We start from the raw sequence: 22,438 nt of genomic DNA on the forward strand, positions 1-22,438 counted from the left end.
CTTGGCATTAAATTCACAGATTTTCTTGATAAACATTTAAACTGAAGAGCGGGGACAGAGAATTAATAGATACAGAACATCTCTGTCCCCAGCAAACTAAAATTCATAGGGTTATAAATGCATGTAACATAGATGTGTGTGTGGGTAAGATTATCACTCCTGCTGTCAAGCAAAACCAAGCATGTAATAGTGATTGTCATACCATGTGCATGAATCACACAAGTGGCAAGAAAATAGGGGCAGTCAGGCATAATACAGGTTATGTAGACAGTAAACACAAGGTCAATCAAAATGGACTCAAATGTCTATATACCAATGCACAGAGTATGAGGAATAAACAGGGAGAATTAGAAATTCAAGTAAAAGAGGGCAGATATGATATTATTGCCATTACAGAAACTTGGTGGGAGGAAACTGACAAATGGAACATACAGCTAGAAGGATTTAAATTATTTAAAAGAAATAGACCAAATAAAAGAGGAGGTGGAGTTGCTCTATATATAAGAAATAACTATGTTTCTACAGAAATAGAGCACAACAATAATGAGAACTATCTTGAATGCATTTGGGTCAATATTAAAGGTTGTGGGGGAAATGACATTGCCATAGGTCTATACTACAGGCCACCCAACCAAGCAGAGGAAGAAGATGAACTTTTTGCTAGTCAGCTAACTAAGGTATGTAGGAAGCACACCACAATAGTAATGGGAGATTTTAACTACCCTGACATCAACTGGGAAACAAACTCTGCACCAAGTGGAAGATCCAACAGGTTCCTAACAAACCTAGCAGACAACTTTGTTTTCCAAAAAGTAGAGAAGGAAACAAGGGGATCAGCCATACTGGACTTAATTCTTACTAACAGAGAGGAAATGGTAGAAGGTGTTGAAGCCATAGGAACCCTGGGGGCAAGTGACCATGCAATATTGGAATTCAACATTATCCAAACACAAGTAGTAGAACAAAGTCAAACTAGAGTCTTGGACTTTAAGAAAGCTAATTTCAATAAACTTAGAGAGAGCTTGGGAAAAATTCCATGGATGAGAATCCTCGAGGGGAAAACAACTCAAGAAGCTTGGGAAATTTTGAAAAATGAGATTAGAAAAGCCCAGTCTAACACAATACCAATGAAGAAGAAAAACAACAGCTCCCAAAAGAAACCAGCATGGCTGCATAAACAACTATCTGACAAACTGAAAGACAAAAAAAGTAAGTATAAAAAGTGGAAGGAGGGGGACATAACTAAGGCAGAATATCAGCAAATAGCCCGAGCCTGTAAAGATGAAGTGAGGAAAGCTAAGGCTCACAATGAAGAAAGGCTTGCCACAAAAGTAAAAATTAACAAAAAAAGCTTCTTCCAACATGTTAAAAACAAGAAAAAAGTTAAGGAAACAATTGGTCCATTGCTAGGAGAAAGTGGCAAGAAGGTGACAAGCAACAGGGAGAAAGCAGAACTATTTAACTCATGTTTTGCATCTGTCTTTACACAAAGGGATAAAACAGTCCAACCTATCAAAAGCAGCACCACAAAATTAGGAACACAAATTGAAATAGGGAAGAAAATGGTAAGTGAGCACCTGTCTACCCTAGATGAGTTCAAATCACCAGGACCGGATGGATTACACCCCAGAGTTCTGAAGGAACTAGCAGACGAGATCTCAGAACCACTGAATTATATCTTTCAGAGATCCTGGAACACCGGGGAACTACCAGAGGACTGGAAAAGAGCTGATGTGGTTCCCATCTTCAAAAAAGGGAAAAAATTAGATCCAGGAAACTACAGACCTATCAGCCTAACCTCAATACCAGGAAAGATTCTGGAAAAAATAATCAAGCAACGAATTTGCGAACACCTAGAAGCAAACAAAGTAATAGCCAAAAGCCAACATGGATTTGTCAAAAACAGATCATGCCAGACTAATCTTATTGCATTCTTTGATAATGTGACAAAATTAGTGGACCAGAGGAATGCCGTTGATATAGTTTACTTGGACTTCAGTAAGGCTTTTGATAAGGTAGACCATAACCTACTACTAGATAAAGTAGAAGAATGTGGGTTAGACAGCATCACCACTAGATGGATTGGTAACTGGCTGACCAACCGCACTCAACGTGTAGTTCTCAATGGAACTGCATCTACATGGAGGGAAGTATGCAGTGGAGTACCCCAAGGCTCTGTTTTAGGCCCAGTACTCTTCAACATCTTCATCAATGATTTGGATGAGGGAATAAATGGGGAACTCATCAAATTTGCAGATGATACCAAGCTGGCAGGAATAGCCAACACTCCAGAAGATAGGCTTAAGATACAGAAGGATCTTGACAAACTTGAACATTGGGCACTATCTAATAAAATGAAATTCAATGGTGAAAAGAGTAAGGTTCTACATTTAGGCAACAAAAACGGAATGCACAGGTACAGTATAGGTGATACCTTACTCAGTAGTAGTAACTGTGAAAGGGATCTTGGAGTCCTAGTGGACAACCATTTAAATATGAGCCAGCAGTGTGCAGCAGCTGCCAAAAAAGCCAACACAGTTCTAGGCTGCATCAACAGAGGGATAGAATCAAGATCACGTGAAGTGTTAATGCCACTTTATAATGCCTTGGTAAGGCCACACTTGGAATACTGCATTCAGTTCTGGTCGCCACGATGTAAAAAAGATGTGGAGACTCTAGAAAGAGTGCAGAGAAGAGCAACAAAGATGATTAGGGGACTGGAGACTAAAACATATGAAGAACGGTTGCAGGAACTGGGTATGTTCAGCTTAAGAGAAAGAAGGACTAGGGGAGACATGATAGCATTATTCCAATATCTCAGAGGTTGCCACAAAGAAGAGGGAGTCAAACTATTCTCCAAAGCACCTGAGGGTAGAACAAGAAGCAATGGGTGGAAACTAATCAAGGAGAGAAGCAACTTAGAACTGAGGAGAAATTTCCTGACAGTGAGAACAATTCATCAGTGGAACAGCTTGCCTCCAGAAGTTGTGAATGCCCCAACACTGGAAGTCTTTAAGAAGATGTTGGATAGCTATTTGTCTGAAACGGTATAGGGTTTCCTGCCTAGGCAGGGGGTTGGACTAGAAGACCTCCAAGGTCCCTTCCAACTCTACTGTTGTATTGTATTGTATTGTATTCTAATAGAAAGGTAATTATGATAGATTACTAAAACATCATGTTTATCTTAAGAAAAAAAATCTTTTAGAATGCAAATTTTATTGAAAATATTTCCTATTAGTTTTGCAAGTTGGATTGGGTTAAAATAATGTTTCCAGTTTGATCATCCCCCACTACTTTCTGCCAAAAATAAATCTTTCTAAATTCATTCATGCTTTAATTATCTCCAGATTGTAAACTATTGTGTTCTACACAGAAATGGCCACCCAAATACCCAGAAATTGCAACTGGAATCAAATGTAGCAGCTTTTCAGCAGGTTTCACCTATTTTATTTGAATGCTAAATGCAATTGCTGCCACTGTATCTCTGAACACCTATATGGTTCTTATTCTGTATTCCCAATTCCATGAAGTTTGATGGTCACCCATAAAGTCTAATTCTTCAGTCATTATCGCCACTATGTGGAATAATCTATCAACTAAGAATTAATATTGTACTTAGTCAGTATACAGTACATAAATCTGTCACTTCAAGAGAGTGCTTGTTTCAAATTGAATAGTCTTGCTTTTAATTAATGTTAATCTGTTACGATCAAGATTGTCTAGACTATTAAAGACTGTCAAAATATTTTTACTGACTGTCTTAGTTTAAATTTATTCAAATGTTGGCAATTCTTTTTTTATTGGGACGTGGTGGCTTAGTGGCTAAGAGGCTGAGCTTGTCGATCAGGTCGGCAGTTCAAATCCCTAGTGCCATGTAATGGGGTGAGCTCCTGTTACTTGTTCCAGCTTCTGCCAACCTAGGAGTTCGAAAGCATGTAAAAATGCAAGTAGAAAAATAGGAACCACCTTTGGTGAGAAGGTAACAGAGTTCCATGCGCCTTCAATGTTTAGTTATGTCAGCCACATGACCACGGAGACGTCTTCGGACAGGGCTGGCTCTTTGGATTTGAAACGGAGATGAGCACCACCCCCTAGAATCAGGAATGATTAGCACATATGAGCGAGAGGAATCTTTACCTTTACCTAATTCTTTTTTGCCATTAGTTCCCTTCTAGGAACAGAGAAATACATTTTTTAAATAAATAAAAACATGCATACAAAAAAACACCATACCACCGAAATGTGCAAAAAGATGGGTTTTATTATCAAGCTTCAATTTGACTATAATATGCAAAAACAACCTGTCACAGATTATAACTTTAAGAAATGCATATTCTAAGGGGAAAGCCAAAAAGAAATATCCTTTATTGTATGTTGAATTACAGTTGAAATAATATCTCAAATGAAATGCATTTCAGGTTTTGCCTGCAGAAAAAAATGACATCTATATTTGCATATTAAAATAGATATATTTGGTTTTTTAAAAAAGCATTCTTTTCATTCAAGCAGACTGAAGCATACATATTGTTATGAAACATATAAAGAATTCAGATAATAATGAAATATTTAACAATATGGTTTTAAATCACATGAGCATCTATTTCTTCATGAAAAATTGGCACTCAAATATGGTATCAAAGTATATATGAAAGTGATCATGATAATTCTTCTAAGGATCCTATAGGGTTGTTATTGTTAGCTTTATCAATCCTGCAAGATGGATCATTCATTATAACAGCAGCTATCTGGGATAGTTCATAGTAATGTATTTCTTGTAACTGTACTGATAGTTATTTCTTCACCTGTTTTCTATTTCCAAGGTTCATTTTTTAAAAGAGCTTTGGCACAAAAGTACTGCTCCTCTAGCTCCCAGCTAATTCTTTTGAGAGGAGAGTCTTTAGGCATGCTACGTAATTAGCATTTTAACTTTGGAGGTAAATAAATTTTGATTTTTCTGCTACTGGTTACACGCTCATTATTAATACAGAAAGTAAAAAATGTAAGCCAGCCCAAAGTAAAAAAAAAAATCAGAATATGACATCTTAGATAATTCATATTTGGAAAAACTGGGGGGGGGGAACCTTTTCAAATAAATATATTTACTGAATAGTTTTACAAGACTTTATAGGATATGGTTCAAAATAAAGGTGTCTGATTTACAAGGTCTTGTTATCAGTGGCAGAAGAAAATCTTATTAAATCTTTTTTTTGAACCATTCCAATAGAAATAATTTAAAAAGACAAAGATATGAAATCCAATTAGGAATGCTCATTCAAAATTACTGATGTAAAAAGAATTTACATAGTATATAAAACATGCATCAAGTCCACAGTAGTTGAAATATTGTGCTTGATTCCCTGTTGTTACTGCAGATTATCTTGAATGCTTCTGTTTCATTACCCAGGTTTTTCTCGGTTTCTATAAAAGCATGGCAGGCTGCTTTGGAACCCAACTGAAATATTCCCTTTTATTTGTCTTGCCAAGGAAAGCAAGTTTTTAAACATCACAAAGGAATTGCATTTTACAAGCTTAAAAAAATTAAAATGTACTTATAATTTAAATAGAATTAACCCGTATATAGCTTAAAATAAATACATTTTAACTATTTACAAGCCCCATTTACAATTTAGTAGCTGCAACCAATGGTGCCAAGCACATTGATTGATACTGAGACTGAATGGATAAGCTACCTGCATGGCTGTTTGCAACATTGAAAACACTTGTTTAAAGGAATCTTTCCAAATCTTCACCTAGAATGCCTATTCAAGGGGGGGGAAAGCCCTTACTTTTGATTCATTGACATATAAAGCTACCTGGATGGTTTACTTCCAGCCCAGTTAGTATTTTTGAATGCACCCTATGATGTCTTTAACTAATATGGAGAATAGCTTTATAAAACCCACAGGTAAATAATATAGTCATTTTTGGTGCTTAATTTTCAAATCATTCAGCTTTTATCTTATTCACCTCCTGCTTGATCTATGGCAAGAGGGCTATATTTGTTCATCATAACCATAAATCAAGCAGCTTAGTGAAGTCATGACACTCTTTGCAAGTGTTTTTGATTAGCAATTAACTGAGCAAGTGAGATGTGCGTATTTTAAGAATCGCTTGCTTCCGTTATCCAAGTACAGAAGAAAAATATGTGCCCCTTGTGCTTTTTCTCCTTCCCATTTGTTTCACAGTCACAACTATCCCACTGTGCTCATTTTGTGAAACACAAAATTCTGCCATCCCAAAATTGCTTCAGAAACTTTAAGCTTGCAATCTATTTTACACTTAATTATGAATGGAAATTCTTTGCCAACTGCAGCTTGAATAGCTGTAATTCTGTTTCACATTAATACAATTAGTTGTGCCTATTATTTTGTAAATATCACGAGATTTCTCCCTGAAAGCTGTGCCTTAGCTTCCCGAGAATCAGAAAATTGTTATTTTTATAATGTATTTTAAAGAGATGACTTTTTATTAACTACAGATTGTGTTTCAAATGTATGGAATTTTCTCCAAGATTATTCCAACATTAATATGCTAAACATCTTCCAAATATTGCTACGTAGAAGGTAATAAATGCTTGCTTGCCAAATATATCCTCCCAAATGTATATAGAACCTCCACAAAGCACATAAGCTTGACTTTTTAAAATGCTGAGGTTTTTTGTTTGTGCAACACAGTACATAGCAATTTTGCACTCCTAGATTTCTCCTAATGTGTGAGATTGCTTAATAAAAGAATATTTCACCTGATCTTTCTACATTAGAATAAATCGGATTTCATCTCTATAAACAGATTGCACCTGTTATTTGAAGAATGTACTTCCTTACACTTGTATATAATTTTAGATGGTCTATTTATGCATACAGATCTCTTGGATGATATCCAATAAAACATATTCTAAAATAAAGTTGCATAGACATTTGCTTGTTCTTTTAATATCAATGGTAGAAAATATATTTGTTTGCATTATTTAATCATGACAATGTATTTTCAATTGTCTCAAGACGATTGAATTTTCTTTTCTCGATTTTCTTTTCTTAATTTTTAAAATTTCTTATACTGAACCTCCCATATCCCATTTAGCCACATGCCTTTATTATTCAACAACCTTATATTTAATGCATCCATTTTTACTATCTTTCCATTTCAAAGCATTTGTTTCCCAACTAAGAGTGTCTGATGCTAAATAGCTCAATCCTCTTTCAAGACCCCCATTGTTGTGGAGGATGTGCTGACTGGGCGTGCAAGTGCGCCAATCAAGACTGGAAGACTGTGGTTTCTTCTCAAGCCCCCCATCAAATTGCTGCCTGCACTAACATACACTCCTGAGCCTTGTCTTTGGAGACAGCTACTTTCCCTCTGACTCTTTCTGTAACCCCCTGCCTCAGGCTGTTTGACAGCTCTAGCAATCCCCAGTTTCTTTAGCCTCTCTACGAGATTCATCTTCAGCTGTCCTGCATCAGGATTTGAGAGTTTTTGTCCATACAGCTCATGTAATAATGTTTCAGCTGGTCGAGAGGCCAAAAAATTTTCAGACACACATGCCCGAGATTCAAAAGGCTGAGGAGAAGAACAAGGGGAATGCAAAGGAGAATTTGGAGGTGTTGAGGGTACAGCAGGTATCTTGGGATGAGGAAGCAGTGGTGCTTCAAGTTGGACTGGACTGTTGTAAACCGTGGCTGAGATGCCTTGTTCTTGCAAAAGTTTTGCTAAACTTCTAGTGCTACTGAAAGTGGTAGTTGAATCTCTTCTGTTTGTAAGGAATTCTCCAGTACTAAGTTTATACAACATGGGTAGAGAGCTTGTAATTACACTGTCTGTACTGCTACAACTTCGGGAGCACAAGGGAGAATACAAAGTACTGGAAAACAAAGCAAGAAGATAAAACACATTAAACATGGTTATTAACAACTTCTGTAGAAAGTGCAAAGGAGGAAGGGAAGGAGATATCCATCATTTCAGGTCACAACTTCTGTGCCATGCCAATTTTAGATCTGCATTACATTATATATATTCTTTTGAAGTTTGAAGTTTTATTAGATTTATAGATCGCCCCCTCTCCCCGAAGGGACTCGGGGCGGTGTACAGACATCTCAATAAAAAACCGTATACAAAAATAAATACCCTTAAATTCCCGTAAAATCGAATTAAACAATAGGCTGTACAGAGTGATAAAAATTAAAAACAACCTAAAAACTCACCCCTAAAAATTTAAAATACAGACTTGAGGGACTAAACTGGGGATTAGGCCAGGCCAGCTAAATTGAACAGGTGGGTTTTAAGCTTCTTACGGAAGGAGCAGAGATCGGTGGTTATTCTGATATCGGGGGGGAGGTCATTCCAGAGGGTCGGGCCCATCACAGAGAAGGCCCTGCTCCTGGGCGTCGCCTGCTGGCACTGCCTAGTGGACGGCACCCGGAGGAGTCCCTCTCTGTGAGAGCGAATCGGCCGAAGGGATGTATGGGGCAGGATGCGATCCCGCAAATACCTAGCGCCTTTTCTTTATTTTCATTGTTTTCTAAAAAAATTGAAATATGAATGCTGTTAATTTAATTAATATATCAAGTGTATCAAGAAGATGTTCAATTCCATATTGCCTGAATATAATCAATTTTTAAGAGTAATAGTAAACCTCCTTACCTGGGTGTAACCTGTGTAATATCGGATGGGTGAAGTATTCTACAAGTAGTAAAAGTAAATGTAGAGTTTGTAGAAGAAAGACATTTCCCTGGATTGGAAGCTACAATGCAAATTATAACATATGTGATGAAAAGAAGATGGGAAACATATTAGCAGACTAATGAAAATCTGAATTAATGCAAAATTAAGTTAGTAATTCAATGCAAATAGATGGAAGAAAACATGATCTACATTACTTTAAGTCATCTTTCTAACATAATGCCTAAGACAGATAAATTACGACTTTTAAACACATTTTGCTATTTTAGAATGGGCTACTGTGAATATGGCAACTAGGAAACAGTTGAAATATTCTTCCCTATTTTTTAATCATAGTTAAAAATGTGTAATATGTTCAAGCATTCTACAACTCTTCTTTGGTCCCAAATCTACTTTTGCAATTAATAGTGTTTAAGTATTCTATTCAGATTAATTTCAAGAACTGCATTAATTCTATTTGTTAATGTTAATGATAGGTATGTACCATGCCAAGATAAATTCTAACTATAATTAAATCAAGTACAGGTAGTTCTCAATAGAGCCCAAAATTTTCTGTTGCTAAGCAAGATTGTTGTTAAGTGACTATTGCCCCATTTTATGACCTTTGTTGCCACAGTTAAGTGGATCACTGCATTAACATGGTTGTTAAGTGAATCCATTGACTTTGCTTGTCAGAGGATCGCAAAAGGAGATCACATGACCCTGGGACACTACAACAATTATAAATATGAGACAATTGCCAAGCGTCTGAATTTTGATCTCGCAACCACAGGGGTGCTGTAGTAGTTGCAAGTGTGAAAAATGATAAGTCACTTAAACAAATATTTATAAATCAATAACTACTGTATTATTGGGGCGGTGGACTAGAGATGGAGCTCTCGCCTCACAATCAGGAGGCTGTGAGTTTGATCCTAGGTATAAGCAGACATTTCTCTCTCTGGGCATCATTGGATTGGATTGGATTTATTAGATTTATATGCCGCCCTTCTCCCAAGGACTCAGGGCGGCGTACAGCATTAAAAAACACATAGTACAAAAGTTAAAAGGAAATTAGAAACAGTCCAAAAAACAAATCCAATGATGAGAATTTATCTGCTGAATATAACTCCGCATTGGCGACAGGAAGGGCATCCGGCTAGTTAACACTCAGCTCCATTCAATTGCCCAGACTCCACCCCGCAAGGGATTATGGGGTCATTTTATAGATGATGATGAATAACTACCGTACTTGTAGAGAGAATTCAAGAGAGGAAGAAGCCAATCTCATGGTCACACTGTAAAATTACTTTTATGTGAGCACCAGCTCAAAATTGTCTTTGCCAGTATCTACTTTACTGTATTAGATATTATCCTTGACTGAATGTAAGGTAATCTTTTACTATTTCTTTCTATGAAAAAATACATAAAATCACCTTCCCCAATAAAATAGTGACTAAAACATGAATCAGACTTTCAAATTGTCAATTGTAATTAAACACAAGCTTTGTTATATTAATGGAAGAGAGTTACTACAAGTAAGTTTGTTCTCTCTCTCTCTCTCTCTGTCTCTCTTTCTCTCTCTCTCTCTCTCTCTCTCTCTCTCTCTCTCTCTCTCTCTCTCTCTTTCTCTCAGAGTATGTTTCTAGAGCCTCCCTTTTGCAAGTGGGATAGAATTCCATACATTTCTCAAGAATGTATAGCTTCCTGTGAGAACTAAACTGCTTTAACAGGTCTGATCGCACACCTTAACAGAATAAGTAAACGATCTTCAGCAGATCAACAACAGTTGGTGCTAAGAACATTCAACAAAAATTGTAATGGTCATGCCACAAAACCTTACCTGTATGCGGAACTGCCGTTAATGTAACAGGTGGGAGGAAAATTCCTGGCACTGACTTTGGCACTGCCTGTTTACTTTCCTCCTGTGAAGAGAGCTGTACTTGGAAGGTTATACCTTCATCCCTTTCTTCATCTTCTTCCAAATCAGAAAGGTAATAAACATCCTCCTGAGACAGTGGTGCAAAATCTTTTGTGACAACACCAGGGCGAGGGTCAAGAATAGTACCTAGGTTGGGCTGAGCCAGCTGTTGCCATTGAAACAGGGTCTGAGAGCCTGGAGAAGTACAAATCACAAAAGGCCTTCAAAGACTGCATTCATCTCAATATTTGGCAGCCAACTAAAGAAGCATTAATTGAAAGCTTGAGGCTGCTGCATATAATGCAAATGGGAGTTTGTAAAATAGTAACAAATCTATAAAGGACCTTTTCACGTGTGGATCCTTCAGATTTTAAATCCAAGAAGTTTTACTTTGAAGCAGAACATTATGATTTGGGTTAAACAAAAAAAGGCCCTACTTTCACTCATTTATTTTCAGTGAATATTTAGATAACATTTTAATGGACTAAACAAGAAGCCTAGTGGTGAAGACGCTCGTCTCTGATTCAGAAGGTTGAAAAATCAATTCTAGGTCTGTCTCAAGACACAAACAGAAAATATCTGCTGCAAATTCCTTGTAGGTGTCAGGAAGAGCATCCAACCAGCAAACACTCAGCTCCAGTCAATCATCCTGATTCTACCCCAGATTAAGAGATTACAGGGTCATAATAATAATAATAATAATGGACTAAACTTGTTTGGATGTGGATTATTTTCAGTAACAGATTTGGGGTGTGAGAGATCTGTAAAAATGCTTAACAGCTGAGGTAATTCAGGCAGAGAAACCAAAAGGTGTACAATTGCATTCAGTGATTTCCCTCTAATACATGCATAATCTGGATGCAAAATAATAAGAAACAGAACCAAACACCACTTTGTGGGACAGCACCAAATTATATCTGGAAGTAATCTGAGAGATAATGATCAGGTAACTGATCCTGAGGCCAGATCATTGATTGGATATAAAGAAGTCAATGGAAGACAACCATAATAAGTTCACAGTGAACTGTGATTGAAAACAGGACTACGATCCCCTTACCTTCAAGGGGTTTGACGATTTGCAATTTATCTGGGAGAAAAGACCGCATGCTGCTAGAAGATCCAGAGAAATCAAAACGTTCTGAACTGCTATTCAAAGAAAGGCAGTTGTCTACTGGTGTGCTGCAGCCAGTGGGTTCTTCCTTTTGGTCAGCCAGCAAAAGTATCTTACGCTTCCATTCTTCTTCGAAAAACCATTTTTCACTCAGGTAATTCTGACAACGGAGATTAAGTTTATGCAAAGCAGTGGACACATCATCTTCTGAAGGGATACCTGGATGGCTCAGCTTCTGAGTTTCCCTATCAAACAGAATTAAATATTGCATCAATAGGACATAAACTGGTATTGTCTATTTTTTTAGAGCCTACTGCTGGGAAAGATTGAGGACAAAAGAAGAAGGGGACAACAGAGAATGAGGTGGCTGGATGGAGTCACCGAAGCAGTCAGTGTGACCTTAAATGGACTCCAGGGGATGGTAGAGGACAGGAAGGCCGGGAGGAACATAGTCCTGGGGGCTGCTATGTGTCAGACACAACTTTGCAACTAACAACAACAGATGATTCAGAATCATTTATAATGTTATATATTGCTGGAGGCAATAAGAACAACAACAACAATAATGTACTCCTCTGGTAGCAACTGTAAATGATTTGTACTAAGCTCCATTCTGTCCCAGTTGTCTCCTAATGTGCTGTCTCCACCCACAGTGAACGGAGTTGGGTGAAAACTCCATGAAGGAAATCTATGTGACAGAAGTAAAGCTATCTTTTCTTAATTGCTTGCTCATGATCTAAATTGATGTTACTATACTACTTGAATGATGCCAAAATGTTTTCCATGGCAGGTGTAATATTAAGTTACTGATAGGAAAAACGGTTATATGCAACTTTGTACTTGATAGTACTCAACATATATATTGAATAACTTCAAAACTGCTGTCAATCCCCCCACCCCCCCGGGATAAAAAGGCAGTTGTACAAAATATAACACAGCCAATTGTAGCTCAAACACTGCTGTTTCCTTACTTGGAAACATCCTCTGTACTGGCCTTTAGAGCTTGAGCTCCTTTTCCTTCCACGTATTGCAAGCCAGAATGAAAAGGCTTTGCTGTCATGACAACACTTGAACGATTGGATCCTGGAATGGACAGTGAAACAGGACACGAAACAGAACGACCACGCATATCATTAGCAAGTTTGACAGTATCAAATATACGTTTCTGTTGAACCCTAGGAGGAAAAAAGAGAAAGGGGCAATGAATACAAAAAGGGTTTGCAAACCTCTTCTGCATGATAAAAATATCTCCCCAGTCGCTGAAACAACACCCATATCAGAAGAGGTGGACCAGTAACTGACTGGCTGGTGCCAAAGACCCTGCATGCTTTTGAAAGCAGAACAGGAGCAATGCATACTAAGTGATGCATGTATTTCTTCTTTCCCCACCTCATTTTGATAGGCAGGCTTTATACCACCCATCTGTTTACACTATGGGAGTTACAGAAACAAGCTCACTTTGTGCACTGAGAGATAATGGGTCTATGTGGAAGGGATTTATGTTGGAGCTCCTTCCACTTGATCTTTTTAAAGTTAACCTGTGAACTGAGAAGTTATTGTGTAATATATCCAAGTGCCAAGAAAGTTTAAGAAAATTATTGCAAATGTTTTCCTAATATGCAGTAAAAGATACCAAAAATGACTTCACAATTTTCTAACGGGAGTCATATGGAGGGCAATTAGCTTATATGACTGAAAAAAAGTTGTGAAAATAAAAATGTAGCTGGTAGCTTTTTTTTTTAGAATTTTTTTTATTGTTTTAATTAAACAAAAAACAAAAAACCTCAATCTTCATTACATTTTGTAGAAAGCATGTCGATTGGTTACAAATGAATTTCGTGCGTTACTATACATCCTTCATATTTTTAATTTACATTTTAAAATCGAAGATCTTTATGTATTTTACCATCAATGTACCATCATTCTCATTTAGCTATAATTATTTAAATATGCTTTTATCTAGAATCATTTGCACTTGAAGACACAACCACCTACTGGCACTCATTAGCTATTCCTATAAACCTCCAATAATTACCCTTTTATAGCATATTCCCTTTTTTTCCCAACTCACTATCTAAGGCTTATATCTAATTGCTTTTACCAATGCCAAGACATATAAAAATTATTAAACATTATCCATTAACATTTTCTTATTGTTATTATAGTTATCTAAAGAAAAAAAAACAGATTTTTTTTGTCATTTATATCACATCTCCTCCCCACCGACCCAAGAAAAATTACATCTTTATAATAAAGTCTAAACAAAAGTTTGTTAGTAGTAGTTTGTTTTCAGTGCCCAAGAAAAATTACATCTTTATAATAAAATCTAAACAAAAATATATTAGTGAAATTGATAAATCTTTTCCCCAGGTCGCAATTTACAGTTTATATCCAAATTATTTTACTAATTGAGATTATTACTTCATTATTATTATCATAATGAGTTATTAATTAACAAATAAACATTTTAAAGAAAACATTCTAAAAGTGTCTAAGAAATCCTACTTATTAATCGCCAAAGGTTAACTAAGTTTTGAGTTATCAAACTTCATCATCAGCCTGTGTCTTTCCAGGAACAAAACTGTCTTATCTCTTTAGCCAGTTGTTGTGTCAATTGTCTTATAAACTTCTTTATAAAGTTTTTAAAAACTTCTCTCTGCACTTTTTTGCTTGAAATATCTCTCATATAGTCTTGTTGCCCTTGAACTGGTATTAAAATTGTCATGTCTTTAATTATCCGATGTCTTTCTAAAGCTGTTTCACTTCTTAATTCCATCATCAAATCCATATCTTGACGGGGGGTGGGGGTGGGGTAGAGCTCCAGATCATCAAGTATATAATAATAATCAGATTCACTTTTCCATGTTCCCTCCTTTCCACTTTCACTCATAGGTGCTCCATTATTAGGTTCATCAGTTATCTTGTCTTTATCTTCTATATCTTCATTCTCTTCTTTAATTTTTGAGGCTCCAGTCCCTTCATCTTTTATTGAGCCAGACAATAATCTATCTAACTTCTTATCAATCCTCTCAAATCCTTCCAATATCTTTAAAATTCCATCCAAAAAATCCTGGTAGCTTAGGGTTTCTTCATCTGTATATGAATGCATATTTCCCAGAAGAAAAGAAAAAGTTTAAAATCCATTGCCACTCTCACCTTCAATGTCTCTTTTATGTATAGAAATATTTTTGTTTTAAATTTGCTTAAACATAAGATCCTTTTAATTTTTTAAAAAGAAAAATGAGGGTTCTATCTTTTCTTTTCTTTCCCTTGTCCAAAATATTCCACAAAGACACCTGCAAGAAAACAGTTCGTGTCCTTGAGCCGGTATCAGTCTCTACAGACAAGCTGCAAACCTTCTAGTTACAATGTCAACAAACTCAGAGAAAAAATAGAGCAAAGGATACTTTGTTTCAAAAAGAGAAAAAAACCAAGTTCTGGCTTCCGAATGGCAGATTCAACTTTTTCTTATCCGTATCAAGCTTAAGGAAAACAAAAATATCTAAGTGTCTTTAATAAAATTTAATAATCAGTAAGAGGAAGGAGTATTAAAGTGACAAAAGTTTTAGATTAGCCAAAAAATAAAGGTAGCACAGATTAGGAGAAAAAATCAATTCATTCACTTAAGAGGAGAAACGGGAAGCATTCCAATCACTTCAATCCACAAAACGCTGTTACATAGAAGAGGGGGAAAAAAAACTTTCTAAGGCAGTCCAATAAAGATAAATTTCACCGCTTTATTCTTTTGCTTAAAGGACTAATTTATCTTTTAAAAAAAAATTCTTTGGGCAATCATTCTCAAAGAAAAAAAATATCACCAGCTGGAGTCACTTTCACTGCCTTCTTTCCGGAGCCGTCTCTGACTTTGTCAGCCTGGCGGCTGTCCGTTTACCGCTGGCTTGGAGAACTTCCCTTGGGTCGATCAGGGACTTTGCGGTGTCCCTGAGACCAGTAAGTATTTGTCTCCCTGTCACCGTCTCTTCGGGACGGTTTAGGTCCATATGGACCATGCAGCTGGTAAAAGAATCAACGGCGGTCTCGGACTATCGAGACCACATGTTGTGTCGTTGCAACGTCTGGCTCGTTCTCCCGCTGGTAGCTTTTCTAATGAAAGACAACCAGCCTTCTAATTACTGGAATGCATATGTTCTTATCTTAGAATATTATGAAATAATCTTTCAGAATTTAGCATGAATTAAACATAAAAGTCCTGAAGTGCTAGTCAAGGATTTAATTTTAGCTTGTATTCAGCAAGTTATACATTAGAGAGTGTAATTAATAAATTGTGTAATAGCTTTAAAATACTTGAATATGTCTACAAAATTATCCATATGGAACTGCATCAATCTTTCTTAATATTATACTAATAGCAAGGAAGAACCCCTACAGAAGAACCCGCAAAAGGAGGTTAACTGGGGGGAAAAAACAGGAACTGCACTTACTTTTGTTTACACAGTGATTCCTCATCCAAACTTATCACTTTCCGCATTGATCCCTCAATTTCTGCTGCCAGAGATTCCTTCAAATTTAAGAGAGTGGAAATTAATAAGCTTCCTAAGCTTGGTTTACAAAATAATTAAAGAGTTACAACAATTATTACTTCTTTCGAGGAATCTCCAATTGGGACAAAATAAGTACCTAATTTGGAATAGTTAGGAGATCAGTACATTCACATCTAAAAGTTTCCTCATCCTCCATTATCCTGTTAATGTGCTAAGTGCATGTCTAAAATTGCTACAGGGACTCCCTGTAAACATCAGTTACAAGAAAATATGTTAACAAAATGTAAAGGGTGCCAAAGTAATTGACAATTATAATTCAGAACAAAGACATTTTTCTAAAGGGATATTTATTGTATTCTCATTAAAAATGAAGTACAATAGGAACCAATAGCCCTATTAAAAACCATTTAGAAGTGATTTTGACAGCCTGTCTAGAGCACTACTTTGGCAATCTATTGGTTAATTTCTATAGTACAGTCATATTGAGATTTTTTTTCTTCAGTAATGAAAGAATGAGGAAATTCTGAGTACCACAAGAACTGATTGTTCATTAGGGTGGCATTCTTGACATAAGCCTATCCCTGCTAGGCAGGTGTGGAATGTCACGACACACTGAGAAAAGGAGCAGGGCTTTTGCTACTGCAATGCTACTGATATTACTCTGACTGTCCTGCTTAAGAGTAAATTTGCTGTTTAATCTATTTATTATGAAGAAAATATTTCAGGCAACATTTCTTTACAATGAATGCTTGAAGCATTTAGTTCTAAGCCAAAAGAAATTAGCAGGTATTACAAGCGGACAACTACAAAGAAAAATTACAAGAAATATTAATACAGCCTTATATAAGGATGAGGAAATGTAATTTGCATAGTTTTTTTATGAGTTACATCAAAATTTACATGTTCTAGTGTCATGGCAAACCATATATCCAAATAAAACATAGCTTTCATAGCTTAGTGTGTTTTTTTTCTTAAAAGAAGAGGACAAAGCAAATATTATAGATATTTTTAACAAGCAGATAATTACTGATCTGTCCAAGGAATCTGTTCCTTCCCTCAGCATTCAGAAACTAATACATAGCAGAAAAAGAAACTGCTTGAGAAGTTTATAGGAGTCTGTTATAATGAGAGTGAAGTCAGAAGGAGGTAGTAGACACAAATCTTAGTTGCAACTAGCACGTACAGCTAGTGTTTCTTCCACTGCTCACAAATTCACAACAGTAAAATTAAGAGGAAAAGTAGCATTAAACAAGAAGAGTGTCCGTCCTTGTTTTCAATATTGTCTTCTTTGTTCTCCAAATGAAACAAGTTACTCAGCCAATTTGGAATAAAATAGGATGTAGATAAAGAAGCTAAATTTAGAAAGGATCACTAGTGCCAACTTTCTCTTCCGAAGATCAGTTTGAGTTTGCCCTTGAAATTTTGTTGGCAGGATGAAAGAGCTTAACTAATGAAATCTGCTACAGTCAGAAAGCTTATGTTACCACAGGAAATGCTCCACACAACTGGGGTCGACATAGAAGGGCAGCTTGGCTAGTTTTACTGCGCAATCCTTTCACTTCTTCTTGGGACTCATGCAGCATCCCCAGACATTCCACATTCCGCTCTTGGACCTCATGTAGCTTTAAAAGAATATAAAAGATCAATCATTTACTCAGCCGTGAGAACAAAAGGTACTGAATAAGTTATTTACATGTATTCCAAAGAAATTATCACCGGGGCTTTTCTGAAGTCACATATTAATCAATTGCTGATACAGGTAGTCCTCAACTTACAACAGTCCATTTAGTGACCATTCAAAGTTACAATGGCACTGAAAAATATGACTTAAAACTGTTTTTCAGTTACAATCTTCACAGTATCTCCACGGTCATGTGTTCAAAATTCAGTTGTTTGGCAATTGGTTCATATTTATATCCGTTGCTGTGTCCCAAGGACATGTGATCAACTTTGGGACCTTCTGGCAAGTAAAATCAATAGGTAAGCCAGATTCACTTAACAACCAGGTTACTAACTTATCAACTGCAGTGACTCACTTAACAACTGTGACAAGAAACATCGTAAAATGGGGCAAAATTCCTTTAACAAGTATCTCACTTAACAACAGAAATTTTGTCGTAAATTGAAGACTTAAACTTCTTGTTTAAATTTGGAATTTGAAAAAGCCAATTAGAAATTTGTAGAAGCCAATTAGAACACATTTTCTTTAAATCTCTCACAAGCTAAGGTTTTTACGTCTCTATCAGGCAAAGACTGAGTCGGAATTGGGGCCAAGCAAGAAAGGACTGGATGTGTGGCTCCAATAATGAGTCAGTCTCTGGGCAGATAAAGACGTAACAACCCACAACTGGACCCTCCTCCTCCATCAGCTGAAGAATGCAGTACTGCAGGATACGTCTGCTGACTGCCAGCTGCCAACAGTTCGATTCTCAATGGCTTAAGGTTGGCTCAGCCTTCCATCCTTCTGAGGTTGGTAAAGTGAGGACCCAGATCGTTGGGGGAAATATGCTATAAAACTGTTTAGAGAAGCCTGTAAAGCACTGAGAAGCAGTATATAAGTCTAAGTGATATTGCTATTGCTACCATTACAAAATGACAGTTCTACTAATTAAATACTTATTTTGCTGAAATACGTTAAGATCTGTCAGAAAATTAATAAAATAAATGCTATGTAAATTATTATAAAAACTGCCTCCTCCCCCCCTCAAAAAAGCCAACATCCAGTATTGCACAGGGGCTTTCTTTTCTCCAGTGCATTTCTTTTCTGTTGGAATAGATTTGAGGGAATCCAAGAAGCTGCCAGAGGGAAGAGGAATCTGTTCTGGTAAAACTAGGAATGATAACATTGGATGCAATCTTACTTTTTAAGTAATGCTTTAAATTTATTTGTATGTAATATATAAGGCCAGAAACCTATAATTACTATAGTAAATATGAGGTCTATGTGCCAGATTCATGGTGTCAAGTACAGTTTAGCCACAGTCTCCTGAAGGCTTGATGCTGCCTTAAGACGCTCCAAGGTTTTCTGGCCATACTTCAGGGACAACCAAAAAGCCTTTCAGGGAAGAGAGGAAAGCAGGCATGTTGAGGCCTTCAGCAACAGAGAAGCAACACATCAGTTCTGCAGAAGTCTGCTGTTACCAACACAGTGAATTCTGCCTCAGCACAAACATATACAGAATTGCACCATGAACCATTTGATATATGTTTCATGGCTTCTTTCTCCTTCCAATTTTTGGCCATAATATTCTGGCAGTAGGAAAATATTTCAACAATGAATAAAAATTAATGTGGATTCTATTTTAAAGTTTGTTTTTTTCTTCATCCGAATCAAAGCGGTGCATTAGAAATTCTCCATCAATATTCAGGAAAAATATGAATATTCTCATGTAAAACGTTTACATTTTATTCTTTTCCATATTTGTTCTCTACATCAAAAATGAGAAAGTAGATGGCATCAATACCTCTGCTGTCAGCTGTTTCTGGGCATCTTTAGAAGCTTGTAGATGCAGCTTCAATTCTTCTTTTTCAATTACATGCTGAGGATATACAAAATATGGTTATTCAATCCCATATGAACTCTCTTAGAAGTATTAACTTCTTAATGCAGGTAACAGTTTGACTTTCATCATTTCCCTTCTCTGAACTTTCTGCACACCTACCTCTTTGATCTTATGCTGAAGATCAACAATCTGAGATAAAAGGGATGAGATTTCCTCCTGGTAGTGAATCAGCTCTTCATCCTTCCTCATCAATTCTTCACTCATTCTTGCAATCTGAGCATTTGTTTCCTCTAAGATATATAGCAGGACACATGCTTTGTTAAGAAAAAGAAACATATCATCCTTTCTTAAAAACAAACTCCTTAAAGCCTTTTGTACAATAGTTATTTTAAGCAAAATCCAAGAAAATGCAAACTAAATAACTGTGCCTGCTTGAACTGTAGATGTCCACAACAAGGATTCTCCATTAATCAAATTTTTAAACCCAGTTCAACACTCTAGTTTTAATACTGCTTAATAGCAAAGCTTGGTAATATTTAATTTGAAGGCTAACTGGTTCACAATAAATAACCATATTTAAAGTTTGGCAGTTAAAAGGTTAGAGGAATTGAATTTGATAGGAAAAAATGTAATTAAAATGATTACACATTTCTATTCACATCTAAAGTTTTAACTTGGGGGATTTATTACCTGCTAATTATTTAAATTATAACCCATTGCACTCAAGCATGGCCAATTAAGGGGGTTGCTATAAATTGCAATTCAATTATATCTGGACGGACCCTGAAATACTGCCTTTTAAAGGACCAAATGAAGTTAAGAATAGTACAGAGCTCAAACCTGGAGTAATGAAGGTAAACTGAATTTGTATCTAAAGATCTATTCTCTGTGGAAGACATGATCAGAATACTCACTTATTTCTTTAACACAGTCATTGACTAGCTGATGCTCCTTATCTTCGTATGTCATAGTTTCAGTCTTCAAATGGCATGCCTTCAAAAATTTAAGTATTTCATTAATTTTAAGAGGAACACTATCTGTAAATATATTCTTTTTTCCCATTCTCTGAATAACAAAATGTTTACTCTGGAATATATTCAATGTTAGGGGAGTATTTATAATCAAACTCCAATAGAAGGTTCTTCTATTCATCCTTCATCAAAGATCTGAAGAAACATTCTGAGGAGAGAGAAATATTTCCACTAATGGATGTCATTGGATCTACACCACAGGTTGTAGCCCTATGTTAGAATTACAAATAAAATAATCCATTGTGGTACTTATTTCATTTAAAACAAAATTATAATATTGCTAATTTTATTTTTAAATTTCTAATGACCCAAATAAGAGAGTTCACCCTTTTTATAGCAGTTACACTTAGAAACTTTTTCACTGAAGCATCCAATGTCAGCTTAAATTTCTGTTCTGGTCAGTCAGTGTCATCTCAGATCTCACAGCATTCATGCGAAATTAAAATTGCTTTGGGGTCATTTGAATCTACATTGCATTCTGATGTTCATTTCTTCAGTTTGGAGATACACTTTGGGAGCCTTTTGCTGTCCTTTTTTGGTTGAATAATCCTACTTATAACTTCTTCCATAAGCATGACCTTAGACATGTTAATATATCCTTTTTTAATGCTTGGATTTATATTCAATTATTAATACCCAAAAGGAATAAGAATGTAAGTTACCTTTGTTCGAAGTAATAGGTTTTCCTCTTCCAGTTCCCTGAGTTTATCTTGTAAGATATCCAACTGTAAGAAACTTTGTGACAAGTTGAAGGACTCATTGAAGCGAAGTGGTGTGGAACAGCTAGAGTCAGTCTCGCTTTCTTCAGAAGCAGTGGATACCACACGAAGCAGTTCATCTTTTTTTGTTAGCTCATGCTGTAGCTGATGAATCTGATTTTAAAGCGTTTTTGTTTATTAAATATAACCATTTATCAAAACAATGCAATTTATGCTAGTGAATAAACAGACAAGTTAAAATATAATTGTACTGTTATTTCCATTACCACTTCTTCAGAATATGCTAATCTCTCTTCATTTAAAAAAAAATAGTATTAAATATGGATTTCCTCCAAATTACATTTTTATAAGAAGGCTTAGAAATATTAATGGAAGATATCTTTGCTCATTCCATGTTCCTATTATCATATTTTCTTTCCTAAACTGTCATTATCCAAAATTCAATAATGTGAAAATACATCATTTTCCTTGGCAGAAGTCCCTTTTTTAAAGCAATAGTCTAAGGCTAAAGAAATACTTATCAGTTGATCTTTCAGTGTTTTTTTTTTATTCTAGGAAAATAAAGAGCTATTTCCATATTCATCAAACAGCAGAATTCTTTATTCATAATGTAATATATCTATACATGGTGCAGTTGCTTCCTGTGTGTAGTGAATGCACTACAACCATAGGTAAATTTTATTTATTTCAATTATATCTTAATGTTCTTCCCTGGGACCTAAATTAAATGAGCACCAGCCTAAATATTATATAGACCTAGGCTTCACTAAAGTTGCTGAATCAAATCCTTTCAAATATGTTCTGAAATTCTTTCGGGGTTTTTTAAACCTTTTTCTATTTTAAAAGGTTAAAATAGACGAATCATGAGAATTGGGAATATTGTACATATAACTACATACAAGCAAATATTAGACTCAAATGTTATGTACTTTACATGAAATGTAATTTCTATATTTACTCTTTATTTAGATGCAGCACACATAAAGAATAGTTTGAAAC

At 35.9% G+C, this 22,438-nt stretch overlaps 1 protein-coding gene across 1 annotated transcript in view; it reads right to left on the minus strand.

Moving 5' to 3' along the window:
* Positions 1 to 4,241: 4,241 nt before the first annotated feature.
* The window catches only part of TRAK2 (trafficking kinesin protein 2), a 31,988-nt gene continuing 13,791 nt past the window's right edge, over positions 4,242 to 22,438 (minus strand). The window contains exons 6-16 of the mRNA XM_081937508.1: positions 21,383 to 21,592; positions 20,604 to 20,682; positions 19,849 to 19,979; positions 19,651 to 19,725; positions 17,671 to 17,808; positions 16,127 to 16,203; positions 12,656 to 12,859; positions 11,631 to 11,929; positions 10,496 to 10,768; positions 8,638 to 8,737; positions 4,242 to 7,858 (exon numbers count right to left, since the gene is read on the minus strand). Coding sequence (XP_081793634.1) covers positions 7,189 to 7,858; positions 8,638 to 8,737; positions 10,496 to 10,768; positions 11,631 to 11,929; positions 12,656 to 12,859; positions 16,127 to 16,203; positions 17,671 to 17,808; positions 19,651 to 19,725; positions 19,849 to 19,979; positions 20,604 to 20,682; positions 21,383 to 21,592 — 2,256 coding nt within the window. The 3' untranslated portion in view covers positions 4,242 to 7,188. The remainder of the gene's footprint in view (positions 7,859 to 8,637; positions 8,738 to 10,495; positions 10,769 to 11,630; positions 11,930 to 12,655; positions 12,860 to 16,126; positions 16,204 to 17,670; positions 17,809 to 19,650; positions 19,726 to 19,848; positions 19,980 to 20,603; positions 20,683 to 21,382; positions 21,593 to 22,438) is intronic.

Source organism: Natrix helvetica (genome assembly GCF_964273705.1).
Source record: "Natrix helvetica genome assembly, chromosome: 1".
Classification (NCBI taxonomy): Eukaryota; Metazoa; Chordata; class Lepidosauria; order Squamata; family Natricidae; genus Natrix; species Natrix helvetica.